The sequence below is a fragment of the Hyperoodon ampullatus genome (genome assembly GCF_949752795.1).
Source record: "Hyperoodon ampullatus genome assembly, chromosome: 4".
Lineage (NCBI taxonomy): Eukaryota > Metazoa > Chordata > Mammalia > Artiodactyla > Ziphiidae > Hyperoodon > Hyperoodon ampullatus.
The window spans coordinates 111,870,246-111,896,339 of record NC_136917.1 but is presented as its reverse complement, the minus strand read 5'-3'; the positions used below and the strand labels follow the sequence as shown (position 1 = coordinate 111,896,339).

Sequence of the window (26,094 nt, the reverse complement as noted above, 5' to 3'; positions counted from 1 at the left end):
TTCCCACTTTGGGCTGTCTTGGTAGATATTCTACCCTAGGCAGGTGCTGGTCACCTATTCTTGACTGTTGATGGGCATTCAGGAAGTTACAGCAAGAAATGTTTCACAGATGGTACCTGATACAGTCTAGTTAAGATTAATAGGGAATAAAAGTACTTTGCTTAGAAATAATTATCCATAGATCTAAAGTCAACAAAAGTCTCTACAACAAAAAATACATAATTTTGCTGGGGGAGGAGGAGGCTTGAAATAGATCAGAAAACACTTTCACATTAATTGTTCTTTTCATATACTTCAAATTTGTACTTAATGCCTTTCTCCTCCTGGACATCAGAAGGAACACCTGGATATCTGTAAAAGAAAAAGATGTATAATTAAATATTATGCAAATATACTACACATGCAAATAGTAAGAAAAAATTCAAACTACAGAAAGTTAGAAAATAAAAAGTATGATTCTTCTTCCTTTCCTTCTAACTCCTAGTTTTTCTCCCCCAAACTAACCACTGTTAGCAGTTTCTCTTTTATGTTCCCACTCTGTCACCCAGCTAATATGAAATTTCTTAAGAACTTTTTGCAAGTCTTACATTTGGTATCAAATCTCTTGTGTGAGCAGAGAAAAAATAAAACACAACCTTTAACTGTTAGAGTGGAACTGAAGTTGTGTGTGGTGCATGGGGATTCTTGATTTCTGTTTAATCAGTGGACACCACACTGCTCTAATTCCCCACTGTGTGGCTTATTTCATATCCTTTACTAGAATCACTGTTTATCTGATCTTTTCTACTCCCTAACACTCACTTAGGTGTGTGTTTCCTTCAGCTTCTAAGTCAAAACCCAGGCCCTCCTTTGGGTATATACTTAGAAGTGGGATTGCTGGATCATATGGTAGTTCTATTATTAGTATTTTGAGGAAACATCATACTGTTTTTCATAGTGGCTGCATCATTTTACATTCCTACCAACAATGTACAAGAGTGCCAATTTCTCCACATCCTCGCCAACACTTATCTCTTGTAGGGATTATTTGTACTTCCATGTTTACTGCAGCGTTATCCACAATAGCCAAGATATGGAAACTACAGCGACAGATGAATATGTATACATACAATGGAATATTATTCAGCCTTCAAAAAACAAGGAAGTCCTGCCACATGCAGCAACATGGATGAACTTGGAGGACATTATTTTAAGTGGAATAAGTCAGTCACAGAAGGACAAATACTGCATGATTCTACTTATATGAGAAATTTACAATGGTCAAATTCATAGAAACAGAGAGTAGAAGGTTAGTTCACAGGGGTTGAGGGAAGGAGGAAACAGGGAGTAGCTGTTCAAAGGGTATATAAAGTTTCAGCAAGATGAGCAAGTTCTGGAGATCTTCTGTGTAACGCTCGGCCTACAGTTTACAATAGTGTATTGTACACTTAAGCATTTGTCGAGAGTAGATCTCATGCTGTGTTCTTATGACAACAAAAAAATTATTTTTCACTGAACACCACCGCCGCCCCCCCCCGACAAAGAAAACCCCAAACCTGGGTCTTCCACTGAAGGCTCTTCTGACCACTCTTGTCCACAACCCTAATCTTGGTGTACTTCCATAGGTTTGTGCTGGCTGTATCCACTGTGCTCGAGATGAGGGGTCAGGAAGACTTGCTTTAGTCAGGCTTGTGTTTGAATCTGGTTCTGCTGTGTGACACTTAGCTATCAATAAAAAGTCTTCATCCTTATAGAGAATTTAGCACTGTGCCTGCTATATTAAGTGCTCTACAAATGTTACCCATTAATGATATTAGATTGTTTTGTCCCCCTAACTATTTTCTAACCTTATTGTAGGCAGAGATAACATAGAAAACAAATTTAAATCTCTTATGATACCCAACAGAATGCTGAGTAATAATAGGAATTAACATTTTGTTGACCAATTAGAGATTATGCCATTTTGAAAAAAATATAATTAGAAACATGAAATAACAATAGCATAATAATATGTAAGAAAAAAAAAGGAGAATATATTTCAGAGGAAGAAGGTATGTTTCTATTTACTAACCATTTCCTAAGCTGTTTCTGTTCTACTGTTTTAGTAGCAATATAGTTTTTTCTTTGTTTAAAGAAATGATTTTACTAGGCCAACTTTAAACCACAATTTTGCTTTCTTAGATGAGTCACCAAAAGCAACATTTACATTTGTGTGTGTGTGTAAAATTCTCAAGAGTATCAAGATTGTCAGTTAACAAGATAAAAGCAAAGTATCAAATCAAAGCTATTTCTAACACCATGAATAATAATGATTTAGAAATAACTATGCTATGGGCTAGATATGGTCACTAGTCATGGTAATAATGTTTATTTTCTCTGTGAAATGAAAATTTAATTCTGCTTAAGATTAATTTTACTTTCCACAATATTCACATATTCAGTCTGTTTTAATAATGATAACTACCTCATAATCATAATTCCAAACTTTTCTGAAGAACAAACTGTCTAAGAGCAACCTTTGAACTCCAAGTTTAAGTCTAACAGGATTTGGAAATACCACCTATTTATTATGAACCGCCCAGATAGATGGTCTTTTCTAGAATCTTCAAGCATTAAAGAAGCAAATGAATACAAATAATCATAAGATCTGAACTGACAAAGGAGCATGAGAATAATGCAGAGATGATCTGATGGAAGGTCTAAAATAGAGGTAAACAGAGTTCCTGGAACAGGTATCTATAAGAACTAAATCATAACTAAAAATGATGACTCTATAGGAAGCACAGGCTCAGGAGGAGAGGGATCCACAAATAATATGGACAAATATGCCAGGATCCTGTTGGACAGTCAAGAAATAATGGGAACGGAAGAGGAAACATCAGCCCATCTAAATCTTACTTCAAGTGTCTACTGGTGAGGGGCATCTGTCCCAGCTCTGGAGGCAATTACTGCCTCAAAGGCCTCTTCTGGTCTTTAATCCTATTTGACTACATGATCACATGAAAGGTTGTTAACTAGAAGGAGAAGTCTGTTTGGGGCTCATTAAGTGGGAAGACTGTTGCTATAAGTATTTTGCTCTGATGGTTTGGTTGGATCCTAGTGTGAAATAGTCTGAGATAGAAAGACTTCTTCCAGGCAAGATGAATAAGGGCAGAGCCTTAATGGACAGGCTGGCATGGTGCTGTCAAAAAAAAATGATTGCATTGACAATGACCCACTGGGAAAAAAGGGAGACACAAAGTAAAACCATCTTACTTTGTTAATATTCTGCTTTTAGACTTCTACCACTTGTGGCTTCATCTACATTTTAATTTATTCTCTTCTTGCTTCACAGTAGTCCTCTTTCATTTTATTTCATTATACTGGTGCTTTTATTACCAGGAAGTTTGGTGTTAATAAAAGATACTGTATTTGAACTGAAACCTATGTAACCACAAGAGGCCTAGGAGAGGGATAATGGATGTCTAAACAAAGTGGGTAGCTGTGGGGAAAGAATGAAGGGGAGTAAAGAATGATCAGAACTCATTTCTGGACAGTAGGGAGCAATTCTAAGTTGCCCAATGTAGAGAGATTTGGAAAGAAAGCTCCAGAATTGAGCAATGTTACAGACGTCCAGGGACAAAGCATATACTCTTTGCTTCAGGTTTCCTTTTTCTCTATTTCATGAAAGATTTATACTACCTCATATCTCCCTTATCCCTTAGGGGATTCCCTCCATCCCATGTTAAAGAAGCTGTTACTACATTGCTACAGGCTTGAAAGTACAGATGACCACGACGTGCTGCAGTGGAAGAAAGGACTTTTTGTTTTCTTCCATAGCCTTGTTTAGAATGTCCATTTTGGAGCAATTTCTTTGAATTTTGGCTTTGGATAGCAATTTCCTATCTCAGTCTATTCACCATTAAAAATTTCTCAGACATTTAAAGAAGAATTAATACCAGTCCTTCACAAATTCTTCTAAAACGTAAAAGAGGAGAGAACACTTCCCAACTCATTCTGTGAGGCTAGCACTATCCTGATAGCAAAACTAGATGAAGACATTACCAAAAAAAACCTACGGACCAATATACCAATATCCTTATGAATATAAATGTAAAAATCCTCAACAAAATATTAGCAAATGGAATTCAGCAACATATAAAAAGGATTATACATTACTACCAAGTGGGATTTATCTCAAAAATGCCAGATGGGCTTAACAGAAAAATCAACTGATGTAATATACCATATTGATAGCGTATTAAGTATTAATTATATATTTTGTCTTATTAATGACAAAAACCACATGATTATCCCAAGAGACTCAAAAAAAAAGTATTTGACAAAACCCAATACCCCTTCATGATAAAAACACTCAATGAATTAGAAATAGAAGAGATCTTCCTCAGTGTGATAAAGGGCATGTATTAAAGACCCACAGCTAACATCGTATTTAATGGATGCTTTCTCTCTAAGATCAGGAACAAGACAAGGATGTCTGCTCTTGCCATTTCTATTGAACATCATACTGGAGGTTCTAGCCAGGACAATTAGGCAAGAAAAAGAAATAAAAAATATCCAGATTAGAAAGGAAGAAGTAAAACTATCTCTATTTGCAAATGATATATTCGGTATCTGGAAAATCTGAAGGAATCCATTTACAATCAGAATAAATGAGTTCAGTGAGGTTGCAGGATACAAGCTCAATAAACAAAAATCAATTGTATTTCTATATATTAGCAATGAACAATCTGAAAATAAAATTAAGAAACAATTTGATTTACAATAGTATCAAAAAGAACAAAATATTTAAGAATAAATTTAACAATGAAGTGCAAGGTTTGTACACTGAAAGCTACAAAACATTGCTGAAAGAAATTAAGGAAGATCTAAATAAGTTGAAAAGACATCAAATGTTCATGATTTGGCAGTTAATACTGATGTGATGGCAATACTCTCCAAAGTAATCTACAGATACAGGGCAATCTCTATCAAAATCCTAGCTTGCTTTTTGGCAGAAATTGACAAGCTGATCATGAAATTCACGTGGAAATGCAAGGAACATAGAGTAGTCAAAACAACAAAGAACAACAAAGTTGGAAGACTAGTACTTCCTGATCGCAAAAGTTATTACACGGCTGCAGTGATCAAGACAGTGTGGTTCTGGCATAAAGATACACATGTAGATCAGTGGAACAGAACCGAGTGTCCAGAAATAAACCCTCACATTTATGGTCAACAGATTTTCCACAGAGGTGCTAAGACAATTCAGTCGGGGAAAAGAACAGTCTTTTCAACAAATAGTGCTAGGACAACTGGTGTGCTGCTTACCAAAGAATGAACTTGGACCTCTTCCTTATAGCATGTATAAATTAACTCAAACAGATCATAGACTTAAATTAAGAGTTAAAACTATAAAACTCTTAGAAGAAAACACAGGAAAAAATCTCTGTGAGCTTGGATTAGGTAATGGTTTCTTAGGTATGAAACCAAAAGGACAATTGACAAAAGGAAAAAATAGAAAAATTGGACTACATAAAAATTAAAAACCTTTGTGCTGCAAATGATTAAGAAAAGTGAAAATGAATTAGGAAAGTGAAAAGACAATTCAGATAATAGGAGAAAATATTTTCAACTCATATATCTGATAAAGGACTTGTATTCAGGATATTCAAAGAACACTTAAAACTCAGTAATAGAAAGATAAATAACCAAATTTTTAAAATGGGCAAAGGATGTGAATTGATACTTTTCCAAAGAAGATACAGTATATAAATCTTCAATAAGCACCTGAAAAGATGTTCAACATCATTAGTCATTAGGGAAATGCAAATCAAAACCACAATGAGATACCACCTCATCCCTACTAGGATAGCTATAACCAAAAAGGCAGACAATAACAAGTGTTGGCAAGGATATAGAGAAACTGGAACCTTTGTATGTTGCTGTGGGACTGTAAAATGGTACAGTCACATTATCAAAAGTTCAGCAGTTCCTCAAAATGTTAAACTATATGACCCAGTGATTCTTCTCCCAGATAATACCCAAGAGGAATGAAAATATACATCCCCACAAAAACTTGTACATGAATGTTCAAAACAGCATTACATTAACCAAAAAGTGGAAATAAATCAAATGTCTACTAATTGGTGAATGGATAAATAAAATGTAGTAAATCTATACAATGGAATTCTTTTTGGCGTGAAGTACTGATACATATCACAACATGGGTGACCTTGAAAACAGTATGCTAAGTGAAAGAAGCCAATTCCAAGAAGGACTTCATATTATATGATTCTGTTAACATGAAATATCCAGAATAGGCATATCTATAGAGATAGAAAATAGATTTAGTGGTTCCTAGAACCAGCAGGGGAAGGGAATGGAGAGCGACTGCTAATGTGTACAGGGGTTCTTTATGGATGGTGAAAATGTTCTGAACTTAAGATTGTGGTGATGGCTGCACAACTCTGAATATACTAAAACCATTGAATTATATACTTCGAATGGGTGAATGTTGAGATGTGTGAATCATTTCTCAGTAGATGTTAATATTTTGTTTTCTCAGAGTCAAAGAGCCAGAATTGTATTTGTTTTAAGTTATCAAGGATCTTGAAGGGTCATAGCTTTGGAAAGAGGTCTAATCTAGAGTGACAGGGTTTACACAGGTATTTAATATGAAGCTGATTCACACAGTAATCTATTCTTTTTGTTAGTAGCAAAAAGAAAGGTAAGAAATGAGGGATAGCAGAGATCAATATCCACATAATGTGAGAATCAGCGATCTAAGCAGTACAAGAGAAAATAAGGTGGGACAAAGAAACACAGCTGATTTAAAAATATATATATATATGAAATCAATGTGATTTTTCTAAGTAGTCACCTTTGGAGACTATAAGCAAAAGCCTGTACTTTAGCTGTTTAGAAACTTTTTAGAGTTCTTAGAATTTCCAGTTTTCTTTCGACCTAGTTAAGAGCCCAAGAAAATCAGTCACAAACTTCATTTGATTTGAGACCATTACCTATATTACTCTGTAAAGTAATATACTTTATTCTAAACCTTGGCCATCCATTTATTCAGACTTGGCTCTGAATGCTGCTTTTAGGAGGTATTTCCAAAATCAAACTTGCACTAAAAGAATGACTGTTTTCAACTGAGAGTGTTTGAAAGAGTGTGTTAAGAGCTAGTCTAAAAGTGTTGATATAATTAATCTTCTACTCTGCATAGCCAACAGCTGAAAAGCGCTTTTAAACTAAAATGTTTTCAAAAGCAGACAGTTTCATGCTAAAATCAAAGTAAACTACAGAGTAAATCAAGTGTAACATCTTCTTCCACCTCCACCACTAAGTTAGTTCCTTCATCTTTCGCCTGAACTACTGTAACTGGTCTCCCTGCTTCACTCTTGTCCCCTCCAGCCCATTGCCCATAAACAGAAGAGTATCACTCTCTATTCAGAACCCTCTAAACCTGCCCTGGGTCTGATCCCTCTTGGTCTCCCCCTCGCTCACAACGCCCACCATGGCTTTCAGGTTCAGGGAACACGCCAGGCTTCTTTCTGCCCTCAGTTCTCTGCGCTAGCTACTTCTGGTTTCCGGAATGCTCTCCTCAGCCCTTTGTGTGGCTGGCTTCTTGCCATTTAGATCTGCTGTAGACATCACTCTTCAGAGAGGACTTCTCAGACTACACAGTATCTACCACATCACAGTATTTCAATCTACCACACAGCAACTCTCTGGATGTTTATCTATTATTTGCCACCCTCCTCCTCTACTATAAACGATGTAATCTCCTGGAGAATAGTGACATCATCTGTCCTGGTAAACACTGTATCCCCAATGCCTAAGACAAAGTCTGATGCTAAATAAGCACTGATCTTACAGAATGAACTAATGCCTATTCTCCAGATTTCAGTGAAGTCATTAAAACCTGAACATTCCCAAGTCTGTTAAAGCAGATATCCAAAAATTCCTATAGTTTTTGTCTATAAAACACATTGCTACATCGAATTCAATCTGAAGAGACATTCTCTTTTCTATAATTCTTTTTTTTTTTGCGGTGCGCGGGCCTCTCACTGTTGTGGCCCCTCCCTTTGTGGAGCACAGGCTCCGGACACGCAGGCTCAGCGGCCATGGCTCACGGGCCCAGCCGCTCCGCAGCATGTGGGATCTTCCCGGACCGGGGCACAAACCCATGTCCCCTGCATCGGCAGGCAGACTCTCAACCTCTGCGCCACCAGGGAAGTCTTCTTTTCTATAATTCTTAAGCAGGAAAGCCAAAGGTGCTTCAGACCAATGAATAACATTTTACTTACTCTGGGATAAGTTTATATTTTTCCAAATCAATTTCTGGGAAAAATGTGTCACTTTCAAATTCCTGCATGATCCTTGTCACAAATAGTCTAAGATGGCCTGGCTTGTTCATGGCTTCCTTTGAAATAAAACAAAAGGCATCAATCAATTTCCTTATTTATCTGTGTCAAAAGTTATAGAAACTCTAATATTTTTGCTTTAATTACATACTGAAGTTTGTACTAGATATTAGAGACATGCTACATATCTTGTTACCTCCAAAGGATGCTATTTAATTATCCTATTCTTTAGTTTGGGACCCTGCAAAATATGACTTAGTTGGGAATGGCCCTAATCATTTATCAGTAATTACAAGGGTGAGTTCAAACATACTCTGGGCTCTAGTTTGCTTACATGAACTCTTTTTTTCATTTTAAGCATTCAATTTTGTCTTTTATCTTTGGTTGTTGTTTAAGAATTAAAAACCCCAGATTATCTAGTTACCCTCCATAGAAAAAATTTACATATGTATATATGGATAGGATAGTAATTTCATGAGACCTTGACTAATGAAAATCCCAAGGGCATACTTAGTACATATACATAAAATTTAATGCCTCAATTTCTCAGCAGATAGTTACAATGCTAGTAGGTAATTTATTCTGTCTCTTGTTGCCAATGATTGCATTTGGCATTATATTGTTAATGATTTTTCTATTACTGCCTATAGTACTATTGATAGTTTATACAGAAAAAAAACTGCCCTGGAACAAATATCTTAAAATTCTAATACAAAGTCAGGAGTCCCAACTGCAACTCTAAGAAAGCAATAACTCTTGATTTTGAAATAGCTTTTGAAACAAAACAAAAACACATATACATATAAATTCAACTGTGTGTAATACTTAAAATTCCATACAAAGGGCATAGAACGAATTTTACTTTTTATTTTCAATACCATGGCTTACATTAAATCATTTATTCTCTTGCCCCAATCAAATCAGTATTCTACCAATTCTTACTGTACCAAAAATTAGAAAAATTGAAGGGACTAATCACAGCAGCATTTGAAGATCTGTATCAAAGTTAATGATATATGGTCCAACTTTTTTCTTTTTTTAACATCTTTATTGGAGTATAATTGCTTTACAATGCTGTGTTAGTTTCTGCTGTATAACAAAATGAATCAGCTATACATATATATATACCCCCGTATCTCCTCCCTCTTGCATCTTCCTCTCACCCTCCCTATCCCACTGCTCTAGGTGGACACAAAGCACCCAGCTGATCTCCCTGTGCTATGCGGCTGCTTCCCACTAGCTATCTATTTTACGTTTGGTAGTGTATATAGGTCCATGCCACTCTCTCACTTCGTCCCAGCTTACCCTTCCCCCTCCCCATATCAAGTCCATTCTCTACATCTGTGTCTTTATTCCTGTCCTGCCCCATGGTTCTTAAGAACCGTTTTTTGTTTTTTCTTTTTTAGATTCCATATATATGTGTTAGCATATGTGTTTCCTTATTTATTTTCATTTTGGCTGATCTGTCCATTGGTGAAAGTGGGGTGTTAAAGTCCCCTACTGTTACTGTATTGTGTTGATTTCCCCTTTTATGGCTGTTAGCATTTGCCTTATGTATTGAGGTATTCCTATGTTGGGTGCATAAATATTTACAATTGTTATAACTTCTTCATTGATAGATCCCTTGATCATTACGTAGTGTCCTTGTCTCTTTAATAGTCTTTATTTTAAAGTCTATTTTATCTGATATGAGAATTGCTACTCCAGCTTTCTTTTGGTTTCCATTTGCATGGAATATCTTTTTCCATCCCCTCGCTATCATTCTGTATGTGTCCCTAGGTCTGAAGTGGGTCTCTTGTAGACAGCATATATACAGGTCTTGTTTTTGTTTCTATTCAGCCAGTCTGTCTTTTGGTTGGAGCACTTAACCCATTTACATTTAAGGTAGTTGTTGATATGTATATTCCTATTACCATTTACTTAACTGTTTTGTTTTTGTAGGTCTTTTCCTTCTCTTGTGTTTCCTGCCTAGAGAAGTTCCTTTAGCATTTGTTGTAAAGCTGGTTTGGTGGTGCTGAATTCTCTTAACTTTTGCTTGTCTGTAAAGGTTTTAATTTCTCCATTGAATCTGAATGAGATCCTTGCTGGGTAGAGTAATCTTGGTTGTAGGTTTTTCCTTTTCATCACTTTAAATATGTCCTGCCACTCCCTTCTGGCTTGCAGTTTCTGCTGAAAGATCAGCTGTTAACCTTACGGGGATTCCCTTGTATGTTGCTTTTCCCTTGCTGCTTTTAATATTTTTTCTTTGTATTTAATTTTTGATAATTTGATTAATATGTGTCTTGGCGTGTTTCTCCTTGGATTTATCCTGTATGGGACTCTGCACTTCCTGGACTTGATTGACTATTTCCTTTCCCATGTTAGGGAAGTTTTCAGCTATAATCTCTTCAGATATTTTCTCAGATGCTTTCTTTTTGTCTTATTCTTCTGGGACCCCTATAATTTGAATGTTGGTACATTTAATGTTGTCCCAGAGGTCTGTGAGACTGTCAATTCTTTTTTCTTTATTCTGCTCTGCAGTAGTTATTTCCACTATTTTATCTTCCAGGTCACTCACCTGTTCTTCTGCCTCAGTTATTCTGCTATTGATTCCTTCTAGAGAATTTTTAATTTCAATTATTGTGTTGTTCATCATTATTTGTTTGCTCTTTAATTCTTCTAGGTCCTTGTTAAACATTTCTTGTATTTTTTCCATTCTATTTCCAAGAGTTTGGATCATCTTTACTGTCATTACTCTGAATTCTTTTTCAGGTAGACTGCCTGTTTCCTCTTCATTTGTTTGGTCTGGTGGGTTTTTACCTTGCTCCTTCATCTGCTGTGTGTTTCTCTGTTTCATTTTGCTTCACTTACTGTGTTTGCGGTCTCCTTTTCGCAGGCTGCAGGCTTATAGTTCCCATTGTTTTTGGTGTCTGCCCCCAGTGGGTAAGGTTGGTTCAGTGGGTTGTGGAGGCTTCCTGGTGGAGGGGACTGGTGCCTGTGTTCTGGTGGATGAGGCTGGATCTTGTCTTTCTAGTGGGCACGACCACGTCCAGTGGTGTGTTTTGCAGTGTCTGTGAACATATGATTTTAGGCAACCTCTCTGCTAATGGGTGGTGTTGTGTTCCTGTCTTGCTAGTTGTTTGGCATAGGGTGTCCTGCACTGTAGCCTGTTGGTCGTTGAGTTGAGCTGAGTCTTAGTGTTGAGATGGAGATCTCTGGGACAGCTATCGCCATTTGATATTACATGGGGCTGGGAGGTCTCTGGTAGACCAATGTCAATCTCGGCTCTCCCACCTCAGAGGCTCTGGCCTGACTCCTGGCCAGAGCACCAAGACCCTGTCAGCCACACGGCTACTAGTGTTGAAGTGCTCCTGCAGAGGCGGGGGGCAGCTGGGGCTCACTGCTTGGACAAGGACACTGGCAGCAGAAGTTCTGGGAAGTACTCCTTGGTGTGAGCCCTCCCAGAGTCTGCCATTAGCCCCACCAAAGGGCCTGTCGGCTCCAGTGCTGGGTTGCCTCAGGCCAAATAATCCTGGCCCACCTTTTCTGTACAGGGTCAGATGGTAAACATTTTAGGGCTTTGTGGGCCATATGGTTTCTTACCTTTGTAGGCAAAAGCAGCCATAAACAACACTAAACCAATGGGCATGGTTGTGTTCCATTGAAACCTTATTTACAAAAACAGGCTGGTAGTCCAGAATGTTCTGTAAGTCAATGTGATGTGAGGTGGATAATGCAAAAACCTACAGATTCTACTTCTTTATTATTTATGCAAGTACAGATATATTAAATTACATAAATGTATTTAAGTACTTAAATTGTTTAAAGAATACATTTTCAAGTGACTATGGTATTGAATCATTCAAAATGTGATCGGCACTCAGCAAAATAAACAACTTAGTTTCTTAGAAATTCATTCTTGGCTGAAAAGATCAAAGGAAAATATCTATTTCCCCCCTATTACAAATGGAGAACGTTAAAGATTGTAGAAACAGGAACCCAAGAAACAGAGTTTTTATAATGCCACCTAGGATCCTGGTATACTTCTTTCTAAAATGATTTCAGTGTTCATATATTACGACAAGCTATAAAGGGTAGGGGCTGATTTTTCCTCTCCAGAAATGTAAACTTTCCTCAGTGTTATAAAAGAGTTATAAAATTCTATTCATTATCCTCAAAAATTTTTAAAGCTGGAGTCATCTGGTATCAAGAAAAAGGAATATTTTCTATTTAACACAGTGTCTTCCCTTATGATACGAAATCATGTCACACTTTCCCCCTACCCTCACTTTATACGAAAATTGTTGAGGGAAAGTCTTGTGCTTTGAACAAGTTCATATACATCCAGTCAGTGTATCTCAAAGGAGGGCCACAGCCTTTCCTCAGTAAGGGACATAATATTTATCCTTGAGGAAAAGACGATAGCTTAGTGTATTTAGGCACATCCAGGGAGGAGAAGACAATGCAGTGCAAGTACAATTCTCAGGAAGGATTTAGAATGTTTTTAAAATTGGAAACATCAACTATTTTGAATTGAAAATAGACTGGTACAGACCTAAAAACTTACTTTAAAATTTTCATTTATTTTGTATGATAGTATCAAAAAATGAATAGTGCAGATTGGCAATATGTCTAACTTCCAGGAGAAATAACATGCTTCCTTTGCTCATGGCTTAATTTTTTAAAGTTGAGATGGCAGGGAAGCTGAAAGAAAGAGGGTAGACTATTTCCTTATAGTCACAGATAACGTTACTTACCTTGTAAACAGAACTGCCTCCCACTATCCATACCATGTCCACTGTATTTGTTAATTCTGGTTGCTCAATAAGTTTTAAGGCACCATCCAAACTTTTGGCAAGAAAATGAGCTCCCTGTGGAGGTTCCCTGAGATTACAAGAAAGAATTACACATAATTTCTATAAACTCCATTCATACTAGTCAAATAATCTGACTAGGAGGCAGTAATTATAAAATTAAAATCATCATAAATATGAAACCTTTCAATAAAAAGCATTTAACATCAGTATGGCCCATGGCCAATAATTCAACCCATATTTGTGTGTGTATGGTCTACAATGAATCAAAAATAGAACCACTTGTGATACTGCATGATATTTGTGGTGGAAAAAAAATCACAACAGTAGTTGTTTCTGGAGGAATGGGGTAAAGATTCACTGGGAATTCACTTGAGGCAGCTTTCTGGGAGTGACAGTAATGTCCTATATCTTTGATATGGGGTTACATAGGTGCGTATATTTGTTAAAATATAGCAGATGTAGGGGCTTCCCTGGTGGCGCAGTAGTTGAGGGTCCGCCTGCCAATGCAGGGGACGTGGGTTCATGCCCTGGTCCAGGAGGATCCCACATGCCGTGGAGCAGCTGGGCCCGTGAGCCATGGCCGCTGAGCCTGCGCGTCCGGAGCCTGTGCTCTGCAATGCGAGAGGCCACAGCAGTGAGGCCCGCGTACCGCAAAATAAATAAATAAATAAATAAAATATAACAAATGTACATGTAAGACTTGTACATTTCATTGTACATGTTTATTTCAAAAGAAAAAAACAGTAAAGTAATATTAAACTCTAGTTAATGAGATACATAATGAATTATTTAGGGGAAAATATACTAATGTCTGCAGTTTACTTGGAAAAGCATAAAAATAACAAGACTGATGGATGGTTGGATGGATGATAAAACAAGCATAGTATAAAATAATCTATGTGGTAGAATCTGTGTTGTGGGTATACAGGTGTTTACTGTAAAATTCTTTCTATAGACTTGAAAGTCTTCATGATAAAATGTTGGAAAAAGAGTGATATGTTTGAGTGACTGTAGTTTGGACTGATATTCAAACTGTTAATATGTGGTTACCTTTGGGGTGTGGGGAAAGGATTCTCATGTTTCAAACAATATAGAAATAAATGAATTATCAAAAAATGAGCATGTTATTACTTTTGTAATTAAAAATCCCAAAGGGGAAAAGTCAATTAATTTATTGTTTATATTGACTAGCTCAGTCTCTCCCAACCTCCAAAACCGTTATTTTGGTGAGAGTTTGCAATTCCCTTTATAAACGAAGAAACATGCAGAATTGGCTTTCAGAGTAATTAGACACAACAGAAATTACAATTCAATGTCAAGTTCTTAGACTGATGCTTTTAAAAAATAATATAATTGCCTTTGAACTAGTAGTTCTAACAATGATTAACTAAGAGCTAATGGGGACTATTCATTCTCTTTGCTGCCTCCTTTCTCACCTTCTTGATATCTATTTGACTTACTTTGCTCTTTGTCATCTCTCAAGGAGTTAAGATAGCACAAAGAATGTATTTTGATTCAAAGCTGGAAGAAGACACGACTAGGGTGAAGCTAAAGGAGCCAAGGGATCCCCAAAGGTATCAGGGCAGTTGCAGTGACTAGGATGGACCAGGCCATTCGAGGGGAGAACTGAATTTAGAAGAAACAGATTTGGAGTTGGGGGGAGAAGACAGTCTAGTTAATAAACCAAGTTTACAATGACTTTGAAAGAGTCTAGATGGTTTTAGTAACTGAGGATGTTTAAGTCAGGACTGATGACAGGAGTTAAGGTAGGATGTAAATTGGTGATTTAGGAACTGACATAAGAGGAAAACCGGAAGAGGTATTCTAGAAGTAGGTGGATTACGGCAAAATGATTTAGAAGGTGGTATATGTGGTTGGTGTGGACTTCAAAGAAAAGGGACAAGCTTTTTGTGAAGACTGTGGAACAATGGCTTGAGAATGATTCAAGGGATTAAGGTAAAGACTATTTCTTTGCCCTTTTGCAGTGAGTCTAAAAAGGAAAACAAAGAACAGATTAAGGATTTGTTTCAGATTTTAGTTGAAAAAAGACATGGAGGAAATGCTTCAGCACAGTATTGCTACTTAGTGGTATAGAAATGTTTCACAAGAAACACTTGACCCTAGATGGGCAGAAAATTAGCAAAAAAATTGAGCCAATGGTTGAGTTCATCAGCCTCTTCACAGCACAAATCCTAGAAACTAACACAATAAATACCATATAGCAAGCACTCAATAGTTACTTATTTCATTGCTAAATTTTCTTTCTATAATTATCTCAATCCGATCCAGACTGGATTCCCTCACAAAGGACAGTTGGTATGTGGTAGCACACATACTCTACATCAAGAAGTGTGTGGCCATGATTGGTATTTTGCTTGTTACCCAGAATCTTGAATTCCCTCAGAGGGTTGGCATGAAGATTAAAAGAGATAATGCACATAGCAGGCACTCCAGTGATACTTCCATCCCTTTCCTTAAAAGCCCTATTCAAGGGAGGCTGCTTTTTACCTGATGGATAGCTGTATTACAAAGAAAATATCTAACATTTATTGAGTGCCTACTTGCTCTGACAAGTAGTAGGGTCAGGCACTGCTTTATACTCATCATACCATTTAATGTTGCCAGCAGTCCTATGTAGGAACTATTATCCCTTTTTACAGATGAGGATATTGAGGTTGAGGGATTAGGTTGCCAATAGTCACACAGCTAGGAAATGGTGGACCTAGGATTTGAGTTCCAGCAGCCTGACTTTGGGGCCTGAGCTGCACTTCTTATTCAGACAATAGGCTTTCAACTGGTGGTCACGGGCTACAAAGGTGTTAGATTCTGGTTCCCTCAGGCCTCAGATGGTGTGGCCTAGTTTAGGCAGAGCCCTCAGACCAGTGTTTTCTGGCCTTAAGCTGCCTCATTTGATTACCCTGGGGTATTATATAAACATTATCCTTTCCATTGTGCCTGATGAAAGAGGATGGCAGATAGAATTCTTCCCCAATTTCCCTGAGGACTGTTGGGAAAACAGTTAAAAACAAAAACCCTAGGCTAGAATCACATCTTAACCAGAATTCAGAAATATGTTCACTTTAAGACCTTTAATACTCAGTCTTTAAAAATGTGATTTCTAACTATTAAGAATTGATTCAAATATGCTTCATCCTCATAATTGAATACTATGCGGCCACTAAAAATATTTATAGAAATTAATCTTTTAATATATTGAGTGGGGAAAAGGCAGGTTACAAAGTGTTGTTATGTGGGATGATTCTGTTTTTATAAACTGACTACAGACCATTTATTCCATGAAAATTCTGGAACCCCTACTTTGCTAGGAGATATGCTAGGTGCTGGAAATAGAGATTTTTTTAAAAATGCACTTCCTGTACCAAGAAGGTTGTGATGGCAGGCAAAAAAAAGCTCAGCAGTGGCCATAAAAGTGAAAAGGACATGCAATGGGGATGTATGAAGGATGCTAGATGGGCACAGAGGTTGTGCCTCATCTGGTTGGGGTGACAGAAAGAATTCTCTTTGGAGTCTGATCCCTTAGCTGAGTCTTGAAGGAGGTAAAAACATGAGCAAAACATAGAAGTGACAGGCCACTATAAATATTATTGAGGCTTACATTAAGGTTATTTAACACAAGAAAGCTCCAGGAAAATTGAGAGAAGAAGAAAAGTAATCTGTGGTGAGGTTTAAAATACTAAAGGGCAGTATAATAGAGCAAGGTCCTGAGGACAGAAAAAAAAATGGAGTCTAGAATAAAACAGTGGAGGTGGGGGAAGGAATTGATTTTAAAAGCAGGGGATTTTTCTGTCTCAAGATTGAGGGAAGGAAGAACAAAGTGATAACGTTAAGGTGAAAATAAGATCATGAGCCTGTCCATTGTGATCTCATTAATATTAATATTTTCAATAAGCTACAAAATTATGTAATTTTGCTAAAATAGCAAGGACTGGGGGAGTAGGACCTGATATCTGTAGGGTACCTTCTGTGTGCCAGAAATTTAACATATAAAATATTAATTAACCCTCAAAATCACCCTAAGAAGTTGTCATTATTAATCCCACTCAGTAGATAAGAAAGTTGAGGCTCAGCAAGGCTCAAAGTTAAAAAAGCCTAAAGCCACAAAGTTAATAGGTGCCAGAACAGGTATTAGAAGCCAGGTTGGTAAGTCTTTGCTACACCAAGAATGTGAGTGGTGGGGAGAGAACCCAAGCTTTATGAAGAGAAGAAAGTTTTAATCACTGTGGAGAATATGATAGCAGGACCATAAAAAATTATTCTGCCATGAAATGTTAGACAACTTCATGGACTGAAGACAGTTTACAACATCTTATATCATGCAGGCAATTTTGGATTTTCTAAAGATGCTGCCAAAGCTGCAGCATTGCAGTAAAACTTCTTTATTTGATTTTTGGTTCCAAAGACTTTAAAAAACCTCTTTATTTTGATATAAATCACATACCACACAATTCACCATTTTAATGTATACAATTCAGTGATTTTTTATTATGTTCATGGAGTACACTTGCCATCATTATCTACTTTTAGAACATTTCCATCACCCCCAAAAGAAACCCTGTACCTATTATCAGTCATTCCCCACTCCCAGGCAACCAATAATCTACTTTCTGTCTCTACAGATTTGCCTATCCTGGACATTTCATTTCATATAAATGGAATCAAATGGCCATCAGTGTGTGGCTTTTTAAATTTTCACTCAGTATACTGTTTTCAAAGCTTATTCATGTTGTAGCATATATCAGTACTTCATTCCTTTTATTGTGGAATAACATTGCATTGCATGGATATAGCACATTTTGTTTATCCATTTATCAGCTGATGGACATTTGGGATGTTTCCACTTTTTGGCTATGAATGATGCTGCTATGAACATTTGTGTACAAGTTTTTATGTAATCATGTTTTCATTTCTCTTGGTTATATACCAAAGAGTGGAATTGCTGGGTCATATGATGATTCTATGTTTAACATCTTGAGAAAATGCCTGTTTTCCAAATGTGGCTGCATAATATTTCTTTTAAAGCCACAACTTGATTGTCTAGAAAGCTTTGGAAAGGCATTTTTCTATACCTTATTAAGGGAACAGTTATGCAAAATGACTAGTATCTGGCAGCAAATTTTTGGATTACTTTGAGGATTCAGTTTCTTTTTACATTGTGGGGTGGTGGTGAAAAATTGAATATCTCTGAAAGCTTGCATGAGCAAGAGATTTACATGTGTATATCTCCCCCCGCCCTTTATTTAGGACCTAGCAGTGCCTGGCACATAGCAGGTGCTCAGGATATGTGTGGAACTGACCAGCAAGTAGGGAAGCAGAAGGGACAAAAAATAACTCTAAATTTTTTCTCTAACTGGTATCCCTATTTCCTTGGTGTGCTTGGTGATAAAGATTTCAAATTTTCTCTCTGCCTTAAAAAAAAAGTGAAATGCACCAACAAATGTTACATATAAATACATAAGAAACAACTGAATCCAATTACATACACCACAGGGGGGTCATAAGGAAGAAATAAGACTCATCATTTGAGGAGATATGCTGGCCCAACTGAACATCTCCCCCACTGAGATTTCTTTATGTTTGTTTTAGCTCAAGCTGGCCATAAATAAACTTGAGTAGTATTCAAGAATATGTTATTAAAGAGTCTCTGGGAATGGCAATACGGTCTGTGAATTTGGATTCTATGAAGTCAAGATATAATCAGAATATCCTAGCAACCAGGAGAAAGAGAACAGCATGAAGATCGGGGCAGATGGCAAGATGCACATCAACATATTCCCCATCACCCAAAGGCAATCAGTGAAATATTCTGGTATACTTTCTTCCAGGTTTTTAACCTATACCATTCTAGGAGGGATTTAGGAGAAAATCTATATAAGCCTGAATCCCCTTAGGCTACAGCTGTGTAGTGTTTTTCCTTCCGTGGTTGGATAGTCTTCAGGTGTTCACTTGGCTAGGCTATAGTAGTTATTTAGACACTAATCTAGGTGTTGCTGTGAAGGTATTTTGCAGATGTGATTAAAGTTGATAATTAAATGACTTTTATGTGGGTGGACCTAATTCAAGGGGTTGAAAGGCCTTAAGAACAGATCTGAGGCTTCCTTGAAGAAGAAATTTCACCAGCGGGCAGCAGCTTCAGGCCCTTCTGCAGAGTTCCTCCCTGCCCTTCCTGATGGCCTGCCCTATAGATACTTGGACTTGCCTACCCAGCCCCGCAACTGTGGAATTCCTTGCAATAAAATTCTTTTATCTATCTATCTATCTATCTATCTATCCATCTATCTATCTTCTACTGGTTCTGCTGCTCTGGGTGAACCCTAATAATACACATGGGAAAGGAATATTATGACCACCGTTATTAAGCAAGCAGTGCCCTAGGATGCTGCATTTTTTTTTTTTTCTTTTTTTCGGTACGCGGGCCTCTCACTGTTGTGGCCTCTCCCGTTCCGGAGCACAGGCTCCGGACGCGCAGGCTCAGTGGCCATGGCTCATGGGCCCAGCCGCTCTGCGGCATGTGGGATCTTCCCGGACCGGGGCATGAACCCGTGTCCCCTGCATCGGCAGGCGGACTCTCAACCACTGCACCACCAGGGAAGCCTGATGCTGCATTTTTTGTGTGATTATATTTTTAGTTTAAGAGAGAATAATTACCATGCCAGCCCTAAACTTTCCCTTATGGTATAATTCAGGTTCCCCTCTCCCCCCGAGAAAACTCCTGCAAAACCCCTTGAGGTTCCAGAAGTTATTTTAGTGGGCTGGGACCAATGTAAAAAATAACAAAAAGAAACAAAATAGCAATCGGTTTGCATCACATGTAGAGTAAATGCCATGGAAGCCTTGGTGAAGGTAAAAGCACTGGAGTTGACTTGATGAAGAGTCTTAATGCTTTTACCTAAACTGCTTCCCCCTCCTCAACCTGCCAAGTCCCCAGGGCATTTCCAGGCATCCAGAACTAAGTTACCTAATGTTAAATTGGTAAACAGAAAAATTCCTCCCCCAGGCCAACTAGAGACACTCCCTAGAATTCCTAGGAAATGCTTCCATTTCAAAACTTTGAAAATTTTAACCTTCAGATGCTGGGTAAAGAACATAAGCACAAAATATTATTTGGCTGCTGTGGTAAACTAGAAATAACAGGGCACAAGACTAGGACCAGTTTTTAGCCCATCCTAAAATTTACATCTTATTGCATTTAGGGCTAGGTACAGAGAGGGGATAACCACTTAAGTCTGGCAAGTTCCATAATATATGCGTTTTGATTTTACGTGAAACTAGAAAAGTTTATTAAATTACATTATATAACTGATATTTAAGTCTACTGAATAATGGTTCAAGGAAACGTGCAAATCTATTACCATAGTTAGATTTAATGTAATTTGTCAAGGTGATGAAATTAGTCACTTGAGTAGAATAAGTTACTGTCATATGGCATAAATAACTGCTTCTTATTTTTTGTAATCACCTTTATGATATTAAGTAGCTTCATCCATAGTTACATTCATACTATTTTATTTTGTCCTATACTGACCTCTACCATAAGAAACGGAACATGATTTTCTTGTGGTGAATTTATGGTATAGTACTTACTTGAGTTCTCTACTGAGAACTATATTAATTCTGTCCTTTAATGGTCGATTCTTCTCTGGAATGGAGAACCAGGTTTTCCTACCCATAATCACCAAATTCTGTTTACCTGTAAAGTCACATGCAAAAGATAAATATATTTTGGGAGTATACATATATATTTTTATATATTCATACATATATGCATAGATATGATTGTCATAGGGACACCTAGTGGATCTGCTTTAAAAAATTAAAATTTAAAACAGCTTTATCAAAATTTACCACTTGTCATCCATTATCTAAGTCTAGTAACTGTTATTTCCTTTGGCTTTAGCCAACTTATTACCAATATATAGTTTTCATCAACTGTAGTCATGTATATTATAGTAGTTAAGAGCAAAGATTCTGGGTTGAAGTGCTCAAATTGAATGTATTCTGTCATCTACTAGGTGAGTCATGTTTATCTCTTGTGCCTTACTTTCCTTATCTATAAAACGGAGATAACGATAGTTCCTTCTTGTAGAGTTGTTGTGGCGATTGAAGACTTACAACAATACTCAGCATCTAATATGTACTGTAATAACTGATGTAACAGTATTATTCATATTTGCATACTTTATAGATTTAAATTAGTCATACTTTTTTAAAGACAGCTGCTTAATATCCCATGCAGTTAGCTTAAAACATTATCAATTGTGCCTCTGTGCATCTATTTCAAGTATAACGCGTCTATAAAAACTTTACACATGTAAAGCTTCCATTTTTGTTTAATTACTTAGGAGAAGAAAACCCTTGGGAGTCAGGTATCTGGATCAAAGGAACATACTCATTTCTATGGTTTCTGATATGTTCTGGTAGACCATCAAAAGGAGTGCATGTATGTTTTCTTTTTTTTTAATGTAGTTTTGTTTTATTACTTTTTTAAAAAAATATTTATTTAATTAATTTATTTTTGGCTGCATTGGGTATTCGTTGCTGTGCATGGGCTTTCTCTAGTTGCGGTGAGTGGGGGCTACTGTTCGTTGCAGTGCACAGGCTTCTCATTGCAGTGGCTTCTCTTGTTGTGGAGCACGGGCTCCAGGCGCATGGGCTTTAGTAGTTGTGGCTTGCGGGATTCAGTAGTTGTGGCTCGCAGGCTCTAGAACACAGGCTCAGTAGTTGTGGCGCACAAGCTTAGTTGCTCCGTGGCATGTGGGATCTTCCCGCACCAGGGATCGAACCCGTGTCCCCTGCATTGGCAGGCGGATTCTTAACCACTGTGCTACCAGGGAAGTCCCTGTATCTGTTTTCTTAAAGAATCATCATTAGTTTGATTTTATTTAAACAAAAACACTAAATTTACAAACTGCAAGTCGTAAGACTAAGCATTTTTCAGGTTTTGTTTCACTACTCTTACCAAATATTACCTCCAAATGTTGGGAAAAAAATTTTTCCTCCAAGAGTAAACAAACAAAAAACCCCCTATAATTCAGAGTACCCTTATACAATATGCACTATATTTTCAAAGACAGAGCTTTATGTGTTCAGTAAGGAGATATCAACTATTAAAGATAATGGAGCTAATAGGTGAGGAATTCTGATGAGGAATATGGCACAGACCTGACCTAACAACTAAGGTAGAGATGATGAGTGAAGGACATAGGGAGGCATTAAAAAAAAAAAAAAAAAAAAGCCAAGACATCCTTGGTACCCTTTCATTCGTTCATCCAAGTAATACTATATTTACTGAAAACCAGCAAACAGGTCAGGCATGGGATGCTCTTCCTATTAGCAGGCCATACTTAGGATTCTTGAGAGAGGTTCATGTCAATTTTTTAGCTTCAAGCTTTTGCCATCATGTCTCCACTAGTGACTCAAGGGTCAAATTGAAGTACCTTTTATCTGCCCTGTTATAGTTATGCTGCATCTGCTCCTTTCTGATTTACTGTTTCCCTGTTTACTCTGCTATTCCTCCTCTAATGAATAAACACACATGTCTCTTAGGTTTTTTCTCCCTCATGCCCACATTTTTATCCTTGGTTATCCTCTTCTCTCCAGTGGCTCAATTCACCTAGTTCCCCGTGCCTGACATTGTCCCAGATATACTACAAGCACTTTAAAATCATCATCATTACAGCTGCACGCTATTCCCCACTCCTTTATTCTCCATGTCACCCAGACTCTCAAACTGAAAATCTGAGAGTTCATCTTTGATGCCTTCCTGCATCACCTTTAACTTTCATATCTCCAAATTGAGTATCTTGTAACCGCTTTTTGGACTTTTGTCCTCTCTATTGCCATTCAGGCACTATCATCTCTTCCAGCAGCTATTTCAAAGGCCTGTTCTGGTTTCCTTTGCCAGCGCTAACCTCCACAGAAGCCTCTACCTAGCTTCCAATTTTGACCAATACCTGAGTTGTACGCGCGCCCACATAAAATCTCAAAGAAATTTTTTCCAAAAAAAATGTTTAATGAACCTTGGGAACTGCATACACATTTATGTTAGGACAAAAGGTCCCAGACTAACATGAAAAACTTTTACATAAAATTCGCACTGGTAAGCATCCTTAGGCAAGACCCTTCGCAAATTTGAATCACTTAAAAATCCCACATTACCTTCTACTGAAGAGGTTGTGGTCATTCTTTGGAAATACCTGTATTCATTCCTACAAGTTAGAGAAACACATGGAGTTACTCAGAATGTGATCCCGTGGGCTTCAGCTCTAACGCACCCGACAAACGGTGCGCTGGGGGGACCTCCAGGACCGGGACTTTGCTCTGGGGAAGGACGCGGGGGAAAAAGGCCTAGCGGGGCAGCTGGAGCGGGACGGAAATCAGTTACTAGCCGCCAGGCTCCTGACGCGGAAGGAAGTCTAAGCCTACCTCCCGCCAACTCAGGTCACGAGTCCGACCCCTTCTTCTCGCAGCGTCGACCCGGCCCGGCCCAGGTGCCCCGATTAAGCTCCGATCCAACACACTCGACCCACCCCCGGCCCAGCAGGTACCTGAGCGGGGGCCAGGGCAGGTCCCCGTTCTTGCCGATGCCCATGTTCTGGGACACAGCGACGATGCAGTTTAGCGGACGAACCATGATAGCGGCAGAAAACACTTCCGAGCTAGCACTTCACACTGACACGAGGATTACCCTCCAGCTGGGCGCGAAATTTTGGCCACCCCGCCCCCTCAGTCCTATTTGTGCAGGCGAGACCCCGCCCTCGTCCCGCCCCCCGCCCCGGCGCACGCAAGGTTGCGACGTGCTCGCGCCCGCAGACGCCCTGGGAACGGCGGCCGCGGGCTCGCGCTGCTAGCTCGTCCTGCTCCCGGGCTGTGGTTGCCTGCTCCGCGATGTCGCGCCGAAAGCCGGCCTCTGGTGGAGCCGCTCCCGCCGGCCCAGGCCCTGCAAGGCAGGCGGTTTTGAGCAGATTCTTCCAGTCTACGGGAAGCCTGAAATCCACCTCCTCCCCAACTGGTGCAGCCGAGAAGGCGGATCCTGACTCTGACTCCGCAGCGCCCCTAGCGTCCACCCTCCCGCCTCAGTTGCCGCCACACGTGGTGGGTTCGGTCCAGGACGGGGCGGGGCCATCGGGGAGTGGGCGCAACCATACGGGCGGGGGCGGGAACTGTGCGCGAGAATTTGCGAGATGACTGGGCCAGGCGGGAAAGGGGCGGGGCTCAGGAAGGAAAAAGAAGGAAGAGGCAGGGCCGCGTCCGTCCTAGGTGCAGTTCAGACATTTTAGGGTAATATTACACTTGGGGTAATAGATTTGAGGCTAAGGTCACGCCGGCTCTTAATGGCAGACCTGAGCTCATTCTGATGAGGTTAGAGTCAAAGGATACATATTTTAATCTCCATCCTCTCCCCGCCCCCCCTTTTTTTTCTGGATTGAGGGCTGAAGAGGAGCATTATTTATTATTTGTATGTGTTTGGGTTAGCTGACTAGACGAAAACTGCCGTTAAATCTCTAGTTTTTAAGGCTGCAACAACCTTGCTTAGTATTTCAAGCGTTTACGGGTCACAGTCATGTTGTGCAGTTCCCTGGTGACTGTACCCCTTGTAGTTCAGGTTATAAAAGTCTCATACACAATTTGGATGGATAAAGTTTCTTAAGATGATACAGATGTGATGGCTAGTCGTTGTATGCTTCCTGTTGCTTCAAAATCTTGTTCCCTTCATTTATATTTCTTCCATAGATGATTGTTCCTCTCCTGTCTTTGTTTTTTGACCATAGCCTACATTTTTATGAATTCACCAAGATTTTATTTTATGCCTACCTTTTAGAGGTTATTTGGTGAAGGACTTAGGTTTTTGACAGGTTTTCTGCCAGCATATAGTCCATAATCTTGTGGCATTTTCAGTGGTGAACATAAATCACGTTTGAATGTGAAACAGTTAAATGACAATTAACATTTCAAAAATGATACTGTTTTTAATTATATGTCTAAATTCAACTTTTCTAAATATCAGTTTTTTTTCTTAAAGGTATTCTATTTAACATAGGTAAATAGGGTGATTCATAATCTGAGATAGGGGAAGGCTGATCGAGTGAAGAAAAGTAGCAGCCTTGGTTCTAATTCTGGGAGGGCTTGAAATGCTGAGGCTCATGACTTGGCAGTCTCCACCTTGTCTTTGAAGATGGTAAAACAGTTCACCCATAACTCTAAATAGATGATTCTATGAAGGATGGATGGCAAGAACCTTGCTGTCATTCAGAAGTAAGGTTTAAATTATTTTGTATACATCAAGTTTTGAGATTAGAGATAATATCATTTTCTAACATAGGTTGCAGAAATCGACAGGAGTAAAAAGAGACCACTGGAGAGTGATGGGCCTGTTAAAAAGAAAGCAAAGAAAGTCCAAGAAAAGGAAGAAGGAAGTGATTCAGTAATGTCTGGGAACCCTGGTGAGTTCTGAGGCAATTTTTCTTCATTCTTATAAGTCATGACTCTGATATTCTCACATTCTCCTGAAGGCAGAGGAGACTGTTGGAGTATTGGGCCATTTTTTTCCTTTGTAGAGAAAGGTCTCCATTGTGCTTGAGTAGACTGGCCCCTTCATAAGGGGTGGTGTGGGTAAGAGGTTGGGGGAGTGGAGGTAAGAGCTGGAGTTCTGCAGTTTGGCTGTAGTTCTCCCAATTTTCTCTCTTATTCCCTCTAGCAAATTCTTGTCTTGATTATAAAAGTAAAACGTTCTTGTTATAAAAATTTCAAACAATACAGAAATGTAGAAGGTGGACAGTAAAAGACCTCATAATCTCTCCCTTTCGGTAAGGGCTACTGCTAATTTTGGGGGGTGCTGTACATTCTTCCAGGTTTTTCTGTTTATACACATCTATATGTACTCAAATAGACCCCCAAATTAGTTAACTAATTATAATGTTTTATAAATTGTATTATATATACTAATTTGCAAC

At 38.5% G+C, this 26,094-nt stretch overlaps 2 protein-coding genes across 4 annotated transcripts in view; one reads left to right on the top strand and one right to left on the bottom strand.

Moving 5' to 3' along the window:
- Positions 1–272: 272 nt before the first annotated feature.
- On the bottom strand, positions 273–23,798 carry DHFR (dihydrofolate reductase; the record flags this gene model as incomplete). Of its 2 annotated transcripts, none has more annotated exons than XM_079703086.1 (6): positions 273–351; positions 8,271–8,386; positions 13,064–13,190; positions 20,726–20,831; positions 23,300–23,349; positions 23,689–23,798. In XM_079703086.1, the coding sequence occupies 6 exons, from the start codon at positions 23,772–23,774 to the stop codon at positions 273–275; spliced, it is 564 nt and encodes a 187-aa protein (XP_079559212.1). The 2 variants fall into 2 exon arrangements, with proteins under 2 accessions (XP_079559212.1, XP_079559211.1); XM_079703085.1 differs by having other exon boundaries at positions 23,671–23,774.
- A 230-nt stretch (positions 23,799–24,028) lies between these two features.
- MSH3 (mutS homolog 3) overlaps positions 24,029–26,094 on the top strand; it is a gene marked incomplete at both ends in the record, with an annotated part of 183,814 nt that continues 181,748 nt past the window's right edge. The window contains 2 exons of one of the 2 annotated variants that reach the window (XM_079703083.1): positions 24,029–24,235; positions 25,464–25,584. In XM_079703083.1, the coding sequence (XP_079559209.1) occupies positions 24,029–24,235; positions 25,464–25,584 (328 nt within the window). The remainder of the gene's footprint in view (positions 24,236–25,463; positions 25,585–26,094) is intronic. The other variant, XM_079703084.1, reaches the window with a different exon arrangement.